Consider the following 17,734-nt stretch of genomic DNA (forward strand, 5'->3'; position numbering starts at 1 on the left):
TGGGGGTTGATCTTTATTTTGGTTCCGTAGTCGGACCTTGAGTGTATTGGATGAATGTAATGACTTATTTATGTTTTTGTGTGATGTGGCGAGTGTAAGACAGCTATGTACCTTTTCCCTTTATTTATTTACATGGGTTGTCTCACTTGCGACATTGCTTTCAATGCGGTTATGTCTCTAAGTCATGTTTCAACACGTGGGAGATATAGCCTCATCGAGGCCGTTACAGCATATGTAGTGTAGATCCTTGCTTGCGAGTACTTTGAATGAGTACTCACGGTTGCTTTGCTCTCTCGTTTCCACCTTTTCCAATTTTCTCGGATGTCGCAACCAGATGATGGAGTCCAGGAGCCAGAGGATCCCGAGGATGTTTCTACGTGGAGCTCGGCTTCGAGGAGTAGTTAGGAGGTCCCAGACAGGAGGTCTTGCCTTTTCGATCGTTGCTACTTTTGTGCTAGCCTTCTTAAGACAAACTTGTTTAACTTATGTCTGTACTCAGATATTATTTCTTCCGCTGACTCTTGTATATTTGAGGTTACGTATTCGAGCCCTCAAGGCCCCTGCCTTGTAATATAAAGCTTGTATTTTTTTTAATTTGTGTCTAGAGTTGTGTTGTGATATTTTTCCCATGAATTTTTATTCTTGATCGTATACATTTACGTGTATGATTAATGTACGGTCAAATCAGGGACGTCATAATAACATGGGCATTCTACTAGTGATCCATGCGGTGGACTATTGCAGACGTGCAGTGAAGCACAGATGTGTCGAGGTGTTCCAAAATGTAAGAAGCAAAAGTATGCAAAGTAACAAAGAAAACCGAGACCAACCACCTTTGGCGGCATATTTTTATATTAGTTTGTCTAATTCACATCTAGATGTTTTTCAAGAATGTCACATCTAAACTCACACAAACATATAATGCAGCAATAAAAAATAAAAAATAAAAAATAGGACAAAAAAATTGACCACAAACAGAGTGGACATTAGCTTAGATGTCACATCTAGATGTGTCATATATAAACCTCAGTTTGTCTAATTCACATCTAAATGTTTTTTAAGGATGTCGCATCTAAACTCTCACAAATAAACTTAACAACAACAAACAAAATAAAGTAAACCACAAACATAATGAACATCAGATTAGACGTGACATAACATTTAGATGTGTCCTACACACACCTTTCTATGTACTGAGCCCCAAATATTCATGTGATTAATCAAGAGTCTCGCCCTGCAGCTCGCGTCCTGTGTCCTGGGGGCAGCATCTTCTGCCTCCGGCCCCGTGTCGGTCATGCCGAACAGACTGCCCATCTCCTCCAGCGTCCGGCCGCATGTCTCCGGGAGACACGTGAAGAAGAACACCCACGCGAGCACGGCGACGCCGGCGTAGAGGAAGAAGGTTCCGCCGAGCGTGATGGCGCCGGACAGCGAGAGGAAGGTCATGGACATGACGCCGCTCGCCACGCGGTTGCCGGCCGCCCCGACCGCGAAGCCCAGCGCGCGCACCCGCAACGGCAATATCTCCGTGGTGTACACGCCCGTCACGGGCCCGAGGCCGACGGAGAAGAATGACACGTAGGCCAGGACGGACGCCACGCACAGGCTGACCGCCCACGGGACCCTCGCGTCCGGGTTCTGGTCCACGACGGTGAGGCCCGTCGCGAGGGCGACGAGCGAGACGATCATGCCGCCAGTGCTGCATAACAGCAGCGTCCGCCGGCCTACGCGGTCGAGGAGGAACATGGCGACCAGGATGACGAGCGTCTTGGCGACGCCCATGGCGCAGGTGGCGGCCAGGAGTTGGTCGTCGCCGGTGATGCCGGCGCTCTCGAACACGCGCGGGCTGTAGAGCACCACGGAGTCGGAGCTCGTCAACTGCTGGAACAAGAAGACGCCGAGCGCCGCGAGCAGTATTCGCCGCATGGAAGGGGTCGGCGACAGGATGAGCTCTCTCCACACCTGCTTCTCCTCGCCGCCTCTCTTCCTGGGCACGACGACCACGTCGCCATCGAGGTCCTCTGGGATGCCGGCAGCGGTCTTGATGTCAGCGAGGCGCTCCTCGGCCTCCTCCGGCGTGTCGGTGATCTTCTCCAGCACGACCCTCGTGTCCACGAGGCGGCCTTTCATGACGAGCCACCGGGGAGACTCCGGCATGCCGGATGTAAGACAATAAGTTTTGGGAACCAGCACAACCCTCTAGGGGTGGCTTATCTCATTATATTAATGGTTGTATTACAATACGTACAATATACGTACATAGGTACAGAAGTTATACATAGTCTAACACCCTCCCTCAATCTTAGCCACTTTCTAAAGAACTGAGAAGGGTAAGATTGCGCCTACAAGCCTCAAACTGTGGCAGTGGTAAAGGCTTAGTGAAGATGTCTGCAAGTTGATCCTTAGATGAGATAAACTTGATCTGGAGTTGCTTCTGTGATACACGTTCCCGTACAAAGTGATAGTCAACTTCAATGTGTTTCGTTCGGGCATGAAATACTGGATTTGCAGAAAGGTATGTAGCACCGATGTTATCACACCAAAGAATAGGAGGCTGTGGTTGAGACAAACCCAACTCCTGAAGCAAAGACTGCACCCAAATAATCTCTGCAGTAGCATTAGCCACAGCCTTGTACTCAGCTTCAGTACTGCTACGTGACACAGTAGCCTATTTCCGAGCACTCCAGGCGATCAAATTAGAGCCAAAGAATACTGCATAACCCCCCGTGGATCGCCTGTCATCTGGGCTACCATCCCAATCTGCATCAGAGAAGGCCGAAAGGACCCGAGAGGAAGTCGGCCGAATATGCATACCAAATGTCAGGGTGAACTGAACATAACGAAGAATGCGTTTAACAGCAGCCCAATGAGTATCTCTGGGAGCCTGAAGATACTGACAAACCCTGTTAACAGCATAAGAGATATCTGGTCTCGTGATCGTCAAGTACTGAAGTCCACCAACAATGCTTCTGTACTCTGTGGCATCCGCAGGAGACAAAAGCTCACCATCAACAGTTGTTATCTTGTCGGTAGACGACATGGGTGTGGTGGTCGGTTTGCACTTCAGCATGCCGGCTCTTTGTAACAACTCCAAGGAGTACTTCTTCTGCGTAAGGACAAGACCAGTAGCACGAGAAGTGACCTCAACTCCAAGAAAGTAGTGAAGCTTCCCAAGATCTTTGACCGCAAAATCAGCACCAAGAGAGCAGACAAGAGCATCAGCAGCATACTGAGAAGAGCTGACAAGGATAATATCATCGACATATACCAAAAGATACATAGTGACTTCTGGCTTCTGTAGAAGAAATAATGAAGTGTCAGCAGTGGACGGCACAAACCCATGAGCACGAAGGGTAGAGGCAAGGCAGGCATGCCAGGCACGAGGAGCTTGCTTCAAACCATATAGTGCTTTGGAAAGACGACAGATATAGTCAGGACGATCAGGATCAGAGAAACCAGGCGGCTGTTTCATATAAACCTCTTCCTCCAAAAATCCATGTAGAAAAGCATTCTGCACATCAAGTTGACGAAGTGACCAACCACGAGAAACAGCAATGGAGAGAAGAAGCCGAATAGTGGTAGGCTTGACGACAGGACTGAAGGTGTCCTCATAGTCAAGACCATGACGCTGCCGAAAACCGCGAGCAACAAGTCGCGCTTTGTAACGCTCAATAGATCCATCCGAATGCTTCTTCACTTTGAATACCCATTTTGAGTCAATAACATTTACCCGTGGTGGTGGAGGAACGAGAGTCCATGTCTTGTTACGAAGAAGAGCATGAAACTCCTGCTCCATAGCCTCTCGCCAATGTGGAATGCGCAGGGCAGCCTGATATGAGCGAGGCTCAGAAGATGGATCCGCAATAGCAGCAGCCAAACAAGCAGCCAACCAAGCAACCGTACCATCCGTACGTTCCTTAGGTTTGAAAATGCCACTGCGACTGCGTGTATGTGGTCGAGACACAGGAACCACCGAGGTCGACGGAGCAGCCTGCAACGGGCTGGAGGACGGCGACGTTGACGAGTCAGCCGGTGACGAGGAGCCAGTCACGGTAGCCTCGGACTCGGTCGGCGAAGAAGGCCAGCCCACCGGCGAAACCGGCAGAGCAGACGCAGCAGCTGGCGACTCCGGCATCATAGACCGGGCCGATGGCGAGCTCGGCATAGTGTGCCGTGGCGCGGCCGGTGTCGCGGGCCGATCCGCTGATGAAGGCGACGTGAGGACCCGAGCCGCGGGCGAAGACGGCGTGACGGGCCGAGCCGCGGGCGACTCGGCGGCCACTGGCGAAAAAGGCCGAGCCGCTGGAGACTCGGCGATCGCTGGCATAGCGGACCGAGCAGTGGAGATGCTCGGCGCGACGGGCTCGTCGGGTGACCATGCATGGGCACGCGAATCGATGCCATGCAACATAGGGCGATCGACGTGCCCACCAGAAGACGACGATGATGATGGTGAATCCTCCAACAGCTCCAAACGAGCTCCACGTCCGGTTCCTGCACCATGGTTAGGTAACAGCAAAGGAGAGTATGCAACATCATCAAATTGGTCAGAAGCAATAGAGGATGAATGCAGGGATGGTGGTTCGACAGTGGACACAGGAAGGTTGGCAAAGGGAAAAACATGCTCATCAAACACGACGTCCCGAGATATATAGACACGATTAGTGGGAACATGAAGACATTTGTAACCTTTATGAAGAGAGCTATAGCCAAGAAAAACACACTTCTTAGAACGAAACTCAAGCTTGCGCTTGTTATATGGACGAAGATGCGGCCAGCAAGCACACCCAAATACCTTGAGAAAGGTATAATCAGGTTGTTCATTAAGGAGAACCTCAATGGGAGTCTTCATGTTTAAAACACGAGTAGGAGTACGGTTGATGAGAAAGCATGCAGTGATGAAAGCATCAGTCCAAAACCGAAACGGAACAGATGCATGGGCCAAAAGAGTAAGACCAGCTTCAACAATATGACGATGCTTACGTTCGACTGAACCATTCTGCTGATGTGTATGTGGACATGCTAAACGATGAGCTATCCCAAGCGACTGAAAGAAGGAGTTGAGGTTGCGATACTCGCCCCCCCAGTCCGACTGGACATGAACAATTTTGTGCTTGAGAAGACGTTCAACATGTTTTTGAAACTAAACAAAAATATCAAACACATCAGATTTGCGTTTAATAAGGTAAAGCCAGGTAAAGCGACTATAAGCATCAACGAAACTGATATAGTAATTATGACCACTGACAGAAGTCTGAGCAGGACCCCATACATCTGAAAACACAAGTTCTAAAGGATGTTTCACCTCACGACTGGACTCCGAAAAAGGAAGTTGATGACTCTTCCCCTGCTGACAAGCATCACACACTGCTACATCTTTACTACTAGACAAACTAGGAAGCTCATGACGACGCAAAATATGACGGACAATAGGTGTGGCCGGGTGACCAAGACGAGCATGCCACTGTGACGGAGAGACCCGAACTCCACTGAAAACGCGAGCGACGCCAGGATGCTCCAGACGGTAGAGGCCCTGGCACAACCGCCCACTAAGAAGAATGTCCCTCGTGCCCCGATCCTTAATAAAAAGATCAAAAGGGTGAAATTCACAAAGCACATTATTATCACGTGTGAGTTTAGGAACTGAAAGAAGATTACGGGTCACAGATGGAACTCGAAGAACATTGCGAAGCTGAAGACTCCTATTGGCATGTCTAGTGAGAAGAGATGCTTGACCAATATGAGAGATGTGCATACCTGCTCCATTGGCGGTGTGGATCTTGTCGGAGCCATGATAAGGTTCACGAGTGTGAAGCTTCCCCATCTCGCTGGTCAGATGCTCTGTCGCCCCAGAGTCCATGTACCAGTGTGGATCGATGGAGTAGGACTGAGTGTGTCCCTGGTGCTTCTGCGGCGCGGGACGATCAGCCATGGCGACCTGACGGGCATTGTTGCGTGTATCTTTGCCGTCATTGCCAAGACCAAGGAAGCTTCGCTGGAAGCGCTTATGACACTTGGAGGCCCAGTGCCCATCGCGGCCACAAAGCTGACACACACGTGGACCGCCAGCCCCGGTAAGGTCGCAGTAGGTGGGGGGCCGAGGTGGGCGACGGTGGCAACCCCAAGGGAGACCGGGGTGATGAAGAAGAGTGGCCACCCTTGGTGGCGACGTTGGCCGAGAGGGAGCCAGTGCCCCTGGTGCGGCGAGTCTCAACCCGTTGCTCAGTGAGAAGAAGCCGAGAGAAAACCTCGTGTGCCAACATGGGTGTCGAGTTGCCCCGCTCGTTGATGATCTCGACTAAAGCATCATACTCCTCATCAAGACCATTGACAATAAACGAGTTGAACTCGGAGTCGGTTAGGGGTTGTCCAATGGAGGCCAATGTGTCGGCGAGGCCCTTGACCTTGTTGTAGAACTCAGTGGCCGTGGAGTCAAGCTTCTGACACTCTCCAAGCTGACGACGAAGTGCAGAGACACGAGCCTGGGACTGCGCTGCAAAGGTGCACTCAAGGATGGTCCAGGCCTCATGAGACGTCTTCGCGAAGACAACAAGGCCGGCAACTGCCGGCGAGAACGACCCCTGGATGGAGGAGAGGTTCGCCTGGTCCTGCCCCGTCCAGACGCGATGGGCCGGATTGTAGACCGGACCGTGCACGCTGTCTACCAGCGCGGGTGGGCAGGGAAGCGATCCGTCGACGTAGCCTAGCAGGTAGTGACTCCCCAAGAGCGGGAGAACCTGCGCACGCCAGAAGATGTAGTTGTCGGCGGAGAGCTTGATGGTGATGAGATGACCGAAGTGAAACGGCGGCGGCGAAGACGATCCCATCGAGGAGGCTGCCTGGGGTGCAAACACCATGGAGGCAGCCGGAGGCACCGAAGCCGATGCGGGAGGAGGCGGGACCGCAGCCAGGGCGGGCGCCGCAAAGCTCGCAGCCGGTGCGGACGCCGCAAGGCCCGCGGCCGGGGCGGACGCCGCCAACCCCGCCAGCGGGGCGGTGTGATCCGCTTGCGGCAGGAGCGGCGGGACGACGCCTGCGGAGTCCGCAGCGGACGGCGGCGCCGCGGTGTGGACCACGAGGTCACGCCCGAGCGAGGGCGCCGGCGGCGTGGAGAAGACGGAGCCGATGCTCCTTGTCCCGATCGGAGCCGGAACGGAGACGGCATCGAGCGGGAGGTTGAGCAGAGCCGCAAGAGAGGCCGGGAGGAAGCCCGCAGCAGTGGAACCGGTGGTGGCGGCGCTCGACATGGCGGCGGCGCGATCGGTGGCGCGGCGGCGGCGGTGAAGGTGGCGGCGGCTGCGGCGGCGGTGCGGGTATTAGGGTTTAGAAGCGGAAGCGATCGTAACCTAGCGTGATACCATGTAAGACAATAAGTTTTGGGAACCAGCACAACCCTCTAGGGGTGGCTTATCTCATTATATTAATGATTGTGTTACAATACGTACAATATACGTACATAGATACAGAAGCTATACATAGTCTAACACCGGACACCAAGAGGGCGAGCAGGACGGACGGCACCGCGCCGATGCCGAGCATCAAGCGCCAGCCGAGGTGGAGCGGCAGGCGAGCGAAGGCGTAGTTAGAGACGTAGCCGAAGAGGATACCAAGGTTGATGAAGACCTCCGCGAAGGACACGAGGAAGCCGCGCGCCGATGCCGGGGCGATCTCAGCCGTGTACAGGGGCGCGATCACGATGGCGTAGCCCACGCCGATGCCAGCCACGAAGCGACCAAGCATGAGCATGGTGTAGCCGCTCGCGAAGCCCATGAGCAAGGCACCAGCAAAGAAGAAAGCGGCGACAAAGATCACCGTGAAGCGGCGGCCGATCCAGTTGGACGTCCTGCCGGCGGCGAAGGAGCCGACGATGGAGTAGATGCTCAGGATGCCCATCAGGATCTCCACCTGCACGTCCGTGATCTCGAGGTCTTTCTGCATGTACAGCGACGCCCCGCTCATCACACCGATGTCTGCATGCGGCCATGAAAGGAACAGTTCATGCAGCAATCATCATCGCTGGTAGACACGAGACAGAATCAGACGACGAGGTGATAATGTCAACATGTGTACCGTAGCCGAGGACGATGGAGGCCATGGAGGCGACGACGGCGCAGGTGGAGGCATACTTGATGTTGCTCTTCTTCGTCTTGGGTGCTACTGCCTCTGGGAGCCCATCAGAAGCCATTGGGAACGTTACTCTTCTCTGCCCTGTCCTTACAGAGGGATGCCACTGACCATGGTCTACTGATTGCTGAAGTTTGTTTCCTAATTAAACATGAGGGATGGTGGAGCTTGACATGATGGATAGGTGAGGACATTTTCCTTGTTTACTATATATGCTTCTGCGTGCAAGCAAGTTCATAAATCCTGACCTTGTTGGATTTCTTAATTTCCATGATATCTCCAGGACCTTTTATACTAGTACATTTAATCGAGGATTAAGGCATCTTTTGGTATGCGCTCAGTCATCCTATTGACCATTTGATCAACCAACTATCTGATTATTGTTATTTTTCAAATAGGCTCAAATGTATGATTGTTTCAGCACATGGCCACCGATGGCAGCGTAAGCTTCATCAGTTAGTGTATTAGGCAAATGATGGTACCAACGCCCACCTGCTGCAACAAATTTTCTATTTACTGTCTCTGATGACATAGTATGCTGAGCCCACCCATTTTTTGGGGTGAAGCATCCACGTTAACTTTGAGGAGCCGGATCATCTGACGTACAGCCTCATGACTTGAGCCACTGATGTGTGGGTCTGGGGCCACATGTCAGTGGGCGCCACGACACGTCAGGGGAGCCGCGTCCTAACTTTAAGTACTGTTTGTGGTCTTTGTGTCAAAGTGGACTGTGTATATTAGAATATTATAAAATTTGTTTTTCTAGGAAATTGCACAAATACACAAATTATGGACTGAGGTAATCCAAAACCACAACTATAAGTTGCTTTAACATAAAACCACAACTATGGGACTAATTGATTACAAAATAAAAAACTACCCGTGAAACACAAACCTGACAATCGGACCCACTAGCCATAGACACAAAGTAGTGGAGAGCTAATTTTTAGAGCCCGATAATCCAAGCCTGCCTGTCTACATCTCTTCTCGAGCTCGCGACTCAACCCTCCAACTCCATTATCCATTAACCACAGGGTCCACGCCAACGGCGCGAACACAAACTAGAAGAGGCGTCTCCTCCTTCCAGTCTGATTGACCCGGGTTTGGAGAAACCCGGCCAGGTCCAGGGCCTCCTGGTCGGTCCCCAGAGCCTCAAGTGCAAAGCACCAAAGAAATTGACTAGCCGGACATGAGAAGAAGATGTCGGTCCTAGTCTCTAGGACCACACAAACTAAGCATGGGCCATTCGCAGGGCCATTCCTCTTTATCACCTCCTTCCTTGATGGGAGGGGATCTCGCAACAGCTGCCAAATGAAGATATTGATCTTCAATGGTAATGGTGCTTTCCACAAAGGAAAGGTCCAGTAAAGAGATGGGCACCGGCATAAGGCATGATACTCCGAGAGCCAACAGAAAAAATCCCCGAAGAGGTCAAACACAAAGATATATCGTCCGGATAGTTCAGAAGCATTGGCAGGAGGGCCACCCGATAGTTGGTCCAAGCAACGGTTTCCTCTGGCCCAAATGTCCGTAGGAACTAGATGTTCCAATGTCCGTTATGGGCGCCCGAGGAAACCAACAAGAATGGATCCAGACAGATAGCAAACAAGTTTGGGAACTACATACACAGAGGAGACCTGCCCACCACGGGTCCAGCTAGAAGAGGATCCCATGGAGATGGAAAGCCATCGAATCTCATTCTTATCAGTTGTACATACTTTGCTTGGATAAGCTGCAACAGAAGCCTCATCCTCGTGGAGGATCCGTGATGGATTACAATACATATAAGGTTGAGTGGAACCTTTGTGTAAGTAAAGTATCCCAATAGTTAGTGTCCCAACGAACATTATGTACCGCATTTTGTTGCGGAACGCGGTAATTTCAAAAAAAATCCTACGCACACGCAAGATCATGGTGATGCATAGCAACGAGAGGAGAGAGTATCGTCTACGTACCCTCGTAGACCGTAAGCGGAAGCGTTATGACAACGCGGTTGATGTAGTCGTACGTCTTCACGATTGACCAATCTAGCACCGAAGGTACGGCACCTTCGCGATCTGCACACTTTCAGCTCGGTGATGTCCCGCGAACTCACGATCTAGTAGAGCTTCGAGGGAGAGTTCCGTCAGCACGACGACGTGATGACAATGATGATGATGCTACCGGAACAGGGCTTCGCCTAAGCACCGCTATGATATAACCGAGGTGGATTATGGTGGAGGGGGGCACCGCACACGGCTAAAAGATCAATGATCAACTTGTGTGTCTATGGGGTGCCCCTGGCCATGTATATAAAGGATGGAGGGAGGAGGAGGCCGGCCCTCTACTATGGCGCGCCCTGGGGAGTCCTACTCCCACCGGGAGTAGGATCCCCCCCCCCCTTCCAAGTAGTAGGAGTAGGAGAGAAGGAAGGGGAAGAGAGAAGAGAAGGAAGGAGGGGGAGCCGCCCCTCCCCCTAGTCCAATTCGGACTAGGCCTTGGGGGCGGCCTGCCCTAGGAAGCCCCTCTTTCTCTCCCCTAAAGCCCAATAAGGCCCATATACTCCCCGGCGAATTCACGTAACTCTTCGGTACTCCGATAAATACCCTAACCACTTAGAACCTTTCCGATGTCCGAATATAGCATTCCAATATATCGATCTTTATGACTCAAACATTTCGAGACTCCTTGTCATGTCCATGATCTCATCCTGGACTCCGAACAACCTTCGGTACATCAAAATGCATAAACTCATAATACTGATCGTCACCGTACGTTAAGCGTGCGGACCCTACGGTTGGAGAACTATGTAGACATGACCGAGACTCATCTCCGGTCAATAACCAATATCGGAACTTGGATGCTCATATTGGATCCCACATATTCTATGAAGATCTTTATCGGTCAAACCGCATAACAACATATGTTATTCCCTTTGTCATCGGTATGTTACTTGCCGGAGATTCAATCGTCGGTATCTCAATACCTAGTTTAATCTCATTACCAGCAAGTCTCTTTACTCGTTCCGTAATTCATCATCCCGCAACTAATTCATTAGTCACGTTGCTTGCAAGGCTTATAGTGATGTGCATTACCGAGAGGGCCCAGAGATACCTCTCCGACAATCGGAGTGACAAATCCTAATCTCGATCTATGCCAACTCAACAAGTACCATTGGAGACACCTATAGAGCACATTTATAATCACCCAGTTATGTTGTGACGTTTGGTAGCACACAAAGTGTTCCTCCGGTATTCGAGAGTTGCATGATCTCATAGTCAGAGGAACATGTATAAGTCACGAAGAAAGCAGTAGCAACAAACTAAACGATCATCGTGCTAAGCTAACTGAATGGGTCAAGTCAATCACATCATTCTCTAATGATGTGACCCCGTTAATCAAATGAAAACTCATGTCTATGGCTAGGAAACTTAACCATCTTTGATTCAACGAGCTATTCAAGTAGAGGCATACTAGTGACACTCTGTTTGTCTATGTATTCACACATGTACTAAGTTTCCGGTTAATACAATTCTAGCATGAATAATAAACATTTACCATGATATAAGGAAATAAATAATAACTTTATTATTGCCTCTAGGGCATATTTCCTTCAGTCTCCCACTTGCACTAGAGTCAATAATCTAGTTCACATCTTTATGTGATTAGTTCACATCTCCATGTGACTAACACCCAAAGGGTTTACTAGAGACAATAATCTAGTTCACATCGCTATGTGATTAACACCCAAAGAGTTATCATGTTTTGCTTGTGAGAGAAATTTAGTCAACGGGTCTGCCACATTCAGAGCCGTATGTATTTTGCAAATTTTCTATGTCTACAATGCTTTGCACTGAGCTACTCTAGCTAATTGGTCCCACTTTTAATATGTATCCAGATCGAGACTTGGAGTCATCTAGATTGATGTAAAAAGCTTGCATCGATGTAACTCTTTACGACGAACTCTTTTATCACCTCCATAACCGAGAAATATTTCCTTAGCCCTCTAAGGATAATTTTGACCATTGTCCAGTGATCTACTCCTAGATCACTATTGTACTCCCTTGCCAGAATCATGTTAAGGTATACAATAGGACTGGTAATCAGCATAGCATACTTTATAGAACCTATGACTAAGGCATAGGGAATGACTTTTCATTCTCTTTCTATTTTCTGTTGTGGTCGGGTTTTGAGTCTTTACTCAACTTCACACCTTGCAACACAGCCAAGAACTCCTTCTTTGATTGTTCTATTTTGAACTACTTCAAAATCTTGCCAAGGTATGTACTCAATGAAAATATATCAAGCGTCTTGATCTATCTCTATAGATCTTGATGCTCAATATGTAAGTAGCTTCACCGAGGTCTTTCTTTGAAAAACTCCTTTCAAACATTCCTTTATGCTTTCTAGAAAATTCTACATTATTTCTGATCAACAATATGTCATTCACATATACTTATCGGAAATGTTGTAGTGCTCCCACTCACTTTCTTGTAAATACATGCTTCACTGCAAGTCCGTATAAAACCATATGCTTTGATCACTTTATAAAAGCATATATTCCAACTCCGAGATGCTTGCACCAGTCCATAGATGGACCGTTGGAGCTTGCTCACTTTGTTAGCACCTTTAGGATCGACAAAACCTTCCGGTTGTATCATATACAACTCTTCTTTAAGAAATCCATTAAGGAATGCAGTTTTGACATCCATTTTCCAGATTTCATAAAATGCGGCAACTGCTAACATGATTCGTACAGACTTTTAAGCATCAATACGAGTGAGAAAATATCATCGTAGTCAACACCTTGAACTTGTCAAAAACATTTTTTTGACAATTCGAGCTTTGTAGATAGTAACACTACTATCAGCGTCCGTCTTCCTCTTGAAGATCCATTTATTCTCAATGACTCGCCGATCATCGGGCAAGTCAATCAAAGTCCATACTTTGTTCTCATACATCGATCCCATCTCAGTTTTCATGGCCTCAAGCCATTTTGCGGAATCTGGGCTCATTGATACGTCTCCAACGTATCTATAATTTTTTATTGCTCCATGCTATATTATCTACTGTTTTGGACTATATTGGGCTTTACTTTCCACTTTTATATTATTTTTGGGACTAACCTATTAACCGGAGGCTCAACCCAGAATTGTTGTTTTTTGCCCATTTCTGTGTTTCGAAGAAACGGAATATCAAACGGAGTCCAAACGGAATAAAACCTTCGGGAACGTGATTTTCTCACCGAACGTGATCCAGGAGACCTGGACCCTGCTCCAAGGAACAAAAGAGGCGGTCACGAGGGTGGGGGGCGCCCCCCCCCCCCTAGGGCGCGCCCCCTGCCTCGTGGGCCCCTCGGTGCTCCTCCGGTGTACTTTTTCCTCCTATATATACACACGTACCCCCAAACGATCAGAAGAGGAGCCAAAAACCTAATTCCACCGCCGCAACTTTCTGTATCCACGAGATCCCATCTTGGGGCCTGTTCTGGAGCTCCGCCGGAAGAGGGCCGTCATCACGGAGGGCTTCTACATCATCCTAGCCTCTCCGATGAAGTGTGAGTAGTTTACCTCAGACCTTCGGGTCCATAGTTAGTAGCTAGATGGCTTCTTCTCTCTCTTTGAATCTCAATACAAAGTTCTCCCCCTCTCTTGTGGAGATCTATTCGATGTAATCTTCTTTTTGCGGTGTGTTTGTTGAGACCGATGAATTGTGGGTTTATGATCAAGTCTATCTATGAATAATATTTGAATCTTCTCTGAATTCTTTTATATATGATTGGTTATCTTTGCAAGTCTCTTCGAATTATCCGTTTGGTTTGGCCAACTAGATTGGTAGTTCTTGCCATGGGAGAAGTGCTTAGCTTTGGGTTCGATCTTGCGGTGTCCTTACCCAGTGACAGAAGGGGAAGCAAGGCACGTATTGCATCGTTGCCATCTAGGATAACAAGATGGGTTTTATTTCATATTGCATGAATTTATCTCTCTACATCATGTCATCTTGCTTAAGGCGTTACTCTGTTTTTAACTTAATACTCTAGATGCATGTTGGATAGCGGTCAATGAGTGGAGTAATAGTAGTAGATGCAGAATCGTTTCGATCTACCTATCACGGACGTGATGCCTATATACATGATCATGCCTAGATATTCTCATAACTATGCTCAGTTCTGTCGATTGCTCAACAGTAATTTGTTCACCCACGTAGAATACTTATGCTCTTGAGAGAAGCCACTAGTGAAACCTATGGCCCCCGGGTCTATTCTCATCATATCAATCTCCATCACTTTAATCTTGCTTTGCTTTTTACTTTGCTTTTACTTTTTACTTTGCATCTTTATACCAAAAATATTATATCTATCAGATCTCACTCTCGTAAGTGACCGTGAAGGGATTGACAACCCCTAATCGCGTTGGTTGCGAGTAGCTATCGTTTTGTGCAGGTACGAGGGACTTGAGCGTGGCCTCCTACTGGATTGATACCTTGGTTCTCAAAAACTGAGGGAAATACTTACGCTACTCTGCTGCATCATCCCTTCCTCTTCGGGGAAAACCAACGCAAGCTCAAGACGTAGCAAGAAGGATTTCTGGCGCCGTTGCCGGGGAGTCTACGCAAAAAGTCAACATATCAAGTACCCATCACAATCCCTATCTCTCGCATTACATTATTTGCCATTTGCCTCTCGTTTTCCTCTCCCCCCAATTCACCCTTGCCATTTTATTCGCCCTCTCTCTCTCTCTATCCTCCCTCTCTATTTGCCTCTTTTTGCCCGCTTGCTTTTTGTTTGCTCGTGTGTTAGATTGCTTGTTTGTCGCGATGGCTCAAGATAATACTAAATTGTGTGACTTCACCAATACCAATAATAATGATTTCCTTAGCACTCCGATTGCTCCTCTTACCAATGCTAAATCTTGTGAAATTAATACTGCTTTGTTGAATCTTGTTATGAAAGATCAATTCGTCGGCCTTCCTAGTGAAGATGCCGCTACTCATCTGAATAGCTTCGTTGATTTATGTGATATGCAAAAGAAAAAAGATGTCAATAATTATGTCGTTAAATTGAAGCTATTTCCTTTTTCACTTAGAGATCGTGCTAAAGCTTGGTTTTCGTCTTTGCCTAAGAATAGTATTGATTCATGGAACAAGTGCAAAGATGCTTTTATCTCTAAGTATTTTCCTCCCGCTAAGATAATCTCTCTTAGAAATGATATTATGAACTTTAAACAACTTGATCATGAACATGTTGCACAAGCTTGGGAGAGAATGAAATTAATGATATGTAATTGCCCTACTCATGGTTTGAATTTGTGGATGATCATACAAAAATTTTATGCCGGATTGAATTTTGCTTCTAGAAATCTTTTAGATTCGGCCGCGAGAGGCACTTTTATGGAAATCACGTTAGGAGATGCTACTAAACTCCTAGATAACATTATGGTTAATTATTCTCAATGGCATACTGAAAGATCTTCTAATAAAAAAGTGCATGCGATAGAAGAAATCAATTTGTTGAGTGGAAAGATGGATGAACTTATGAAATTATTTGCTACTAAGAGTGTTTCTTCTGATCCTAATGATATGCCTTTGTCTACTTTGATTGAGAATAACAATGAATCTATGGATGTGAATTTTGTTGGTAGGAATAATTTTGGTAACAACGCTTATAGAGGGAATTTTAATCCTAGGCCATATCCTAGTAATCCTTCTAATAATTATGGGAATTCCTACAACAACTCTTATGGAAATTATAATAAGATGCCCTCTGAATTTGAGAATAGTGTTAAAGAGTTTATGAATTCACAAAAGAATTTTAATGCTTTGCTTGAAGAGAAAATGCTTAAAGTCGATGAATTGGCTAGAAACGTTGATAGAATTTCTCTTGAGATTGATTCTTTAAAGCTTAGATCTATTCCTCCTAAGCATGATATCAATGAGTCTCTCAAAGCCATGAGAATTTCCATTGATGAGTGCAAGGAAAGAACCGCTAGGATGCGTGCTTCCAAAGATGCCTTTATTAAAGCATGTTCCTCCAATTCCTATGAAAATCAAGATGAAGATCTAAAAGTTATTATTCTGTCCCCTATTAAATCTTTGTTTTGCAATATGAATCTTGATGAAACTGAATATGATCTTCCTTTACTTAGAAGGCGTTCTAAATTCGGAGTATTTAGATCTTAATGATGAAATTGATGAAAGTGGGATTGAAAGAAATAAAAATTTAGATGTTGCTAAACCCACTATATTGGATTTCAAGGAATTTAATTATGAAAGTTTCTCTTTAATTGATTGTATTTCCTTGTTGCAATCCGTGCTAAATTCTCCACATGCTTATAGTCAAAATAAAGCCTTCACCGAACATATTGTTGATGCCTTGATGCAATCTTATGAAGAAAAACTTGAGTTGAAAGTTTCTATCCCTAGAAAACTCAATGATGAGTGGGACCCAACTATAAAATTAAAATTAAAGATCATGAGTTTTATGCTTTGTGTGATTTGGGTGCTAGTGTCTCCACTATTCCCAAGACTTTGTGTGATTTGCTAGATTTTTGTAATTTTGATGATTGCTCTCTAAACTTGCATCTTGCGGATTCCACTATTGAGAAACCCATGGGAAGGATTAATGATGTTCTTGTTGTTTCAAATAGGAATTATGTGCCCATAGATTTCATTGTTCTTGATATAGACTGCAATCCTTCTTGCCCTATTATTCTTGGTAGACCTTTCCTTAGAACGGTTGGTGCGATTATTGATATGAAGGAAGGGAATATTAGATTTAAATTTCCATTAAAAAGGGCATGGAACACTTTCCAAGAAAGAAAATAAAATTAACATATGAAACTATCATGAGAGCCACTTATGGATTGCCTACCAAAGATGGCAATACCTAGATCTATCCTCGCTTTTATGCCTAGCTAGGGGCGTTAAACGATAGCGCTTGTTGGGAGGCAACCCAATTTTATTTTTATTCATTGCTTTTTGCTCCTGATTAGTATTAAATAAATTATTTAGCCTCTGTTTTTGTTGTGTTTTTTGTGTTTAATTAGTGTTTGTGCCAAGTAGAACTGTTGGGAAGACTTGGGGAAAGTCTTGTTGAACTTGCTGTAAAAAACAGAAACTTTAGCGCTCACGAGAACTGCTGTAATTTTTATTTGAAGAGTGATATTTAGTTAATTACTTTTGAAGATGATTAATAGATAAATTGCTCACGTCCAGCAATTTATTTTAGAATTTTTGGGGTTCCAGATCTTGCGCTAGCTACAGATTACTACAGACTGTTCTGTTTTTGACAGATTCTGTTTTTCGTGTGTTGTTTGCTTATTTTGATGAATCTATGGCTAGTAAAATAGTTTATAATACATAGAGAAGTTGGAATACAGTAGGTTTAACACCAATATAAATAAATAATGAGATCATTACACTACCTTGAAGTGGTCTTTTGTTTTCTTTCGCTAACGGAGCTCACGAGTTTTCTATTTTGAGTTTTGTGTTGTGAAGTTTTCAAGTTTTGGGTGAATTCTTTTGATGGATCATGGAACATGGAGTGGCAAGAGCCTAAGCTTGGGGTTGCCCATGGCACCCCCAATATAATCCAAGGACACCAAGAAGTCAAAGCTTGGGGATGCCGCGGAAG

At 46.6% G+C, this 17,734-nt stretch overlaps 1 protein-coding gene across 1 annotated transcript; it reads right to left on the reverse strand.

Annotated features, from left to right (window-relative positions):
• Positions 1-1,045: 1,045 nt before the first annotated feature.
• On the reverse strand, positions 1,046-8,375 carry LOC119353990 (putative polyol transporter 1). The gene is made up of 3 exons (XM_037620695.1): positions 8,071-8,375; positions 7,493-7,970; positions 1,046-2,164 (listed from the first exon to the last, which is right to left on the reverse strand). Exons 1-3 carry the CDS (start codon positions 8,183-8,185, stop codon positions 1,162-1,164), a joined length of 1,596 nt encoding a protein of 531 aa, XP_037476592.1. The 5' UTR covers positions 8,186-8,375; the 3' UTR covers positions 1,046-1,161.
• Between the last annotated feature and the right edge of the window lie 9,359 nt (positions 8,376-17,734).

The sequence above is a fragment of the Triticum dicoccoides genome, chromosome 2A (genome assembly GCF_002162155.2).
Source record: "Triticum dicoccoides isolate Atlit2015 ecotype Zavitan chromosome 2A, WEW_v2.0, whole genome shotgun sequence".
NCBI lineage: Eukaryota > Viridiplantae > Streptophyta > Magnoliopsida > Poales > Poaceae > Triticum > Triticum dicoccoides.

Bases quoted from the DNA above. Each gene is read 5' to 3' on its own strand.
- LOC119353990 (XM_037620695.1), bottom strand. From the start codon at position 8,185: ATGGCTTCTGATGGGCTCCCAGAGGCAGTAGCACCCAAGACGAAGAAG. The intron at 7,971-8,070 runs GTACACATGTTG...GGCCGCATGCAG, and splicing joins CTCCATCGTCCTCGGCTACG to ACATCGGTGTGATGAGCGGG. The intron at 2,165-7,492 runs GTCCGGTGTTAG...TTATTGTCTTAC, and splicing joins GTCCTGCTCGCCCTCTTGGT to ATCCGGCATGCCGGAGTCTC.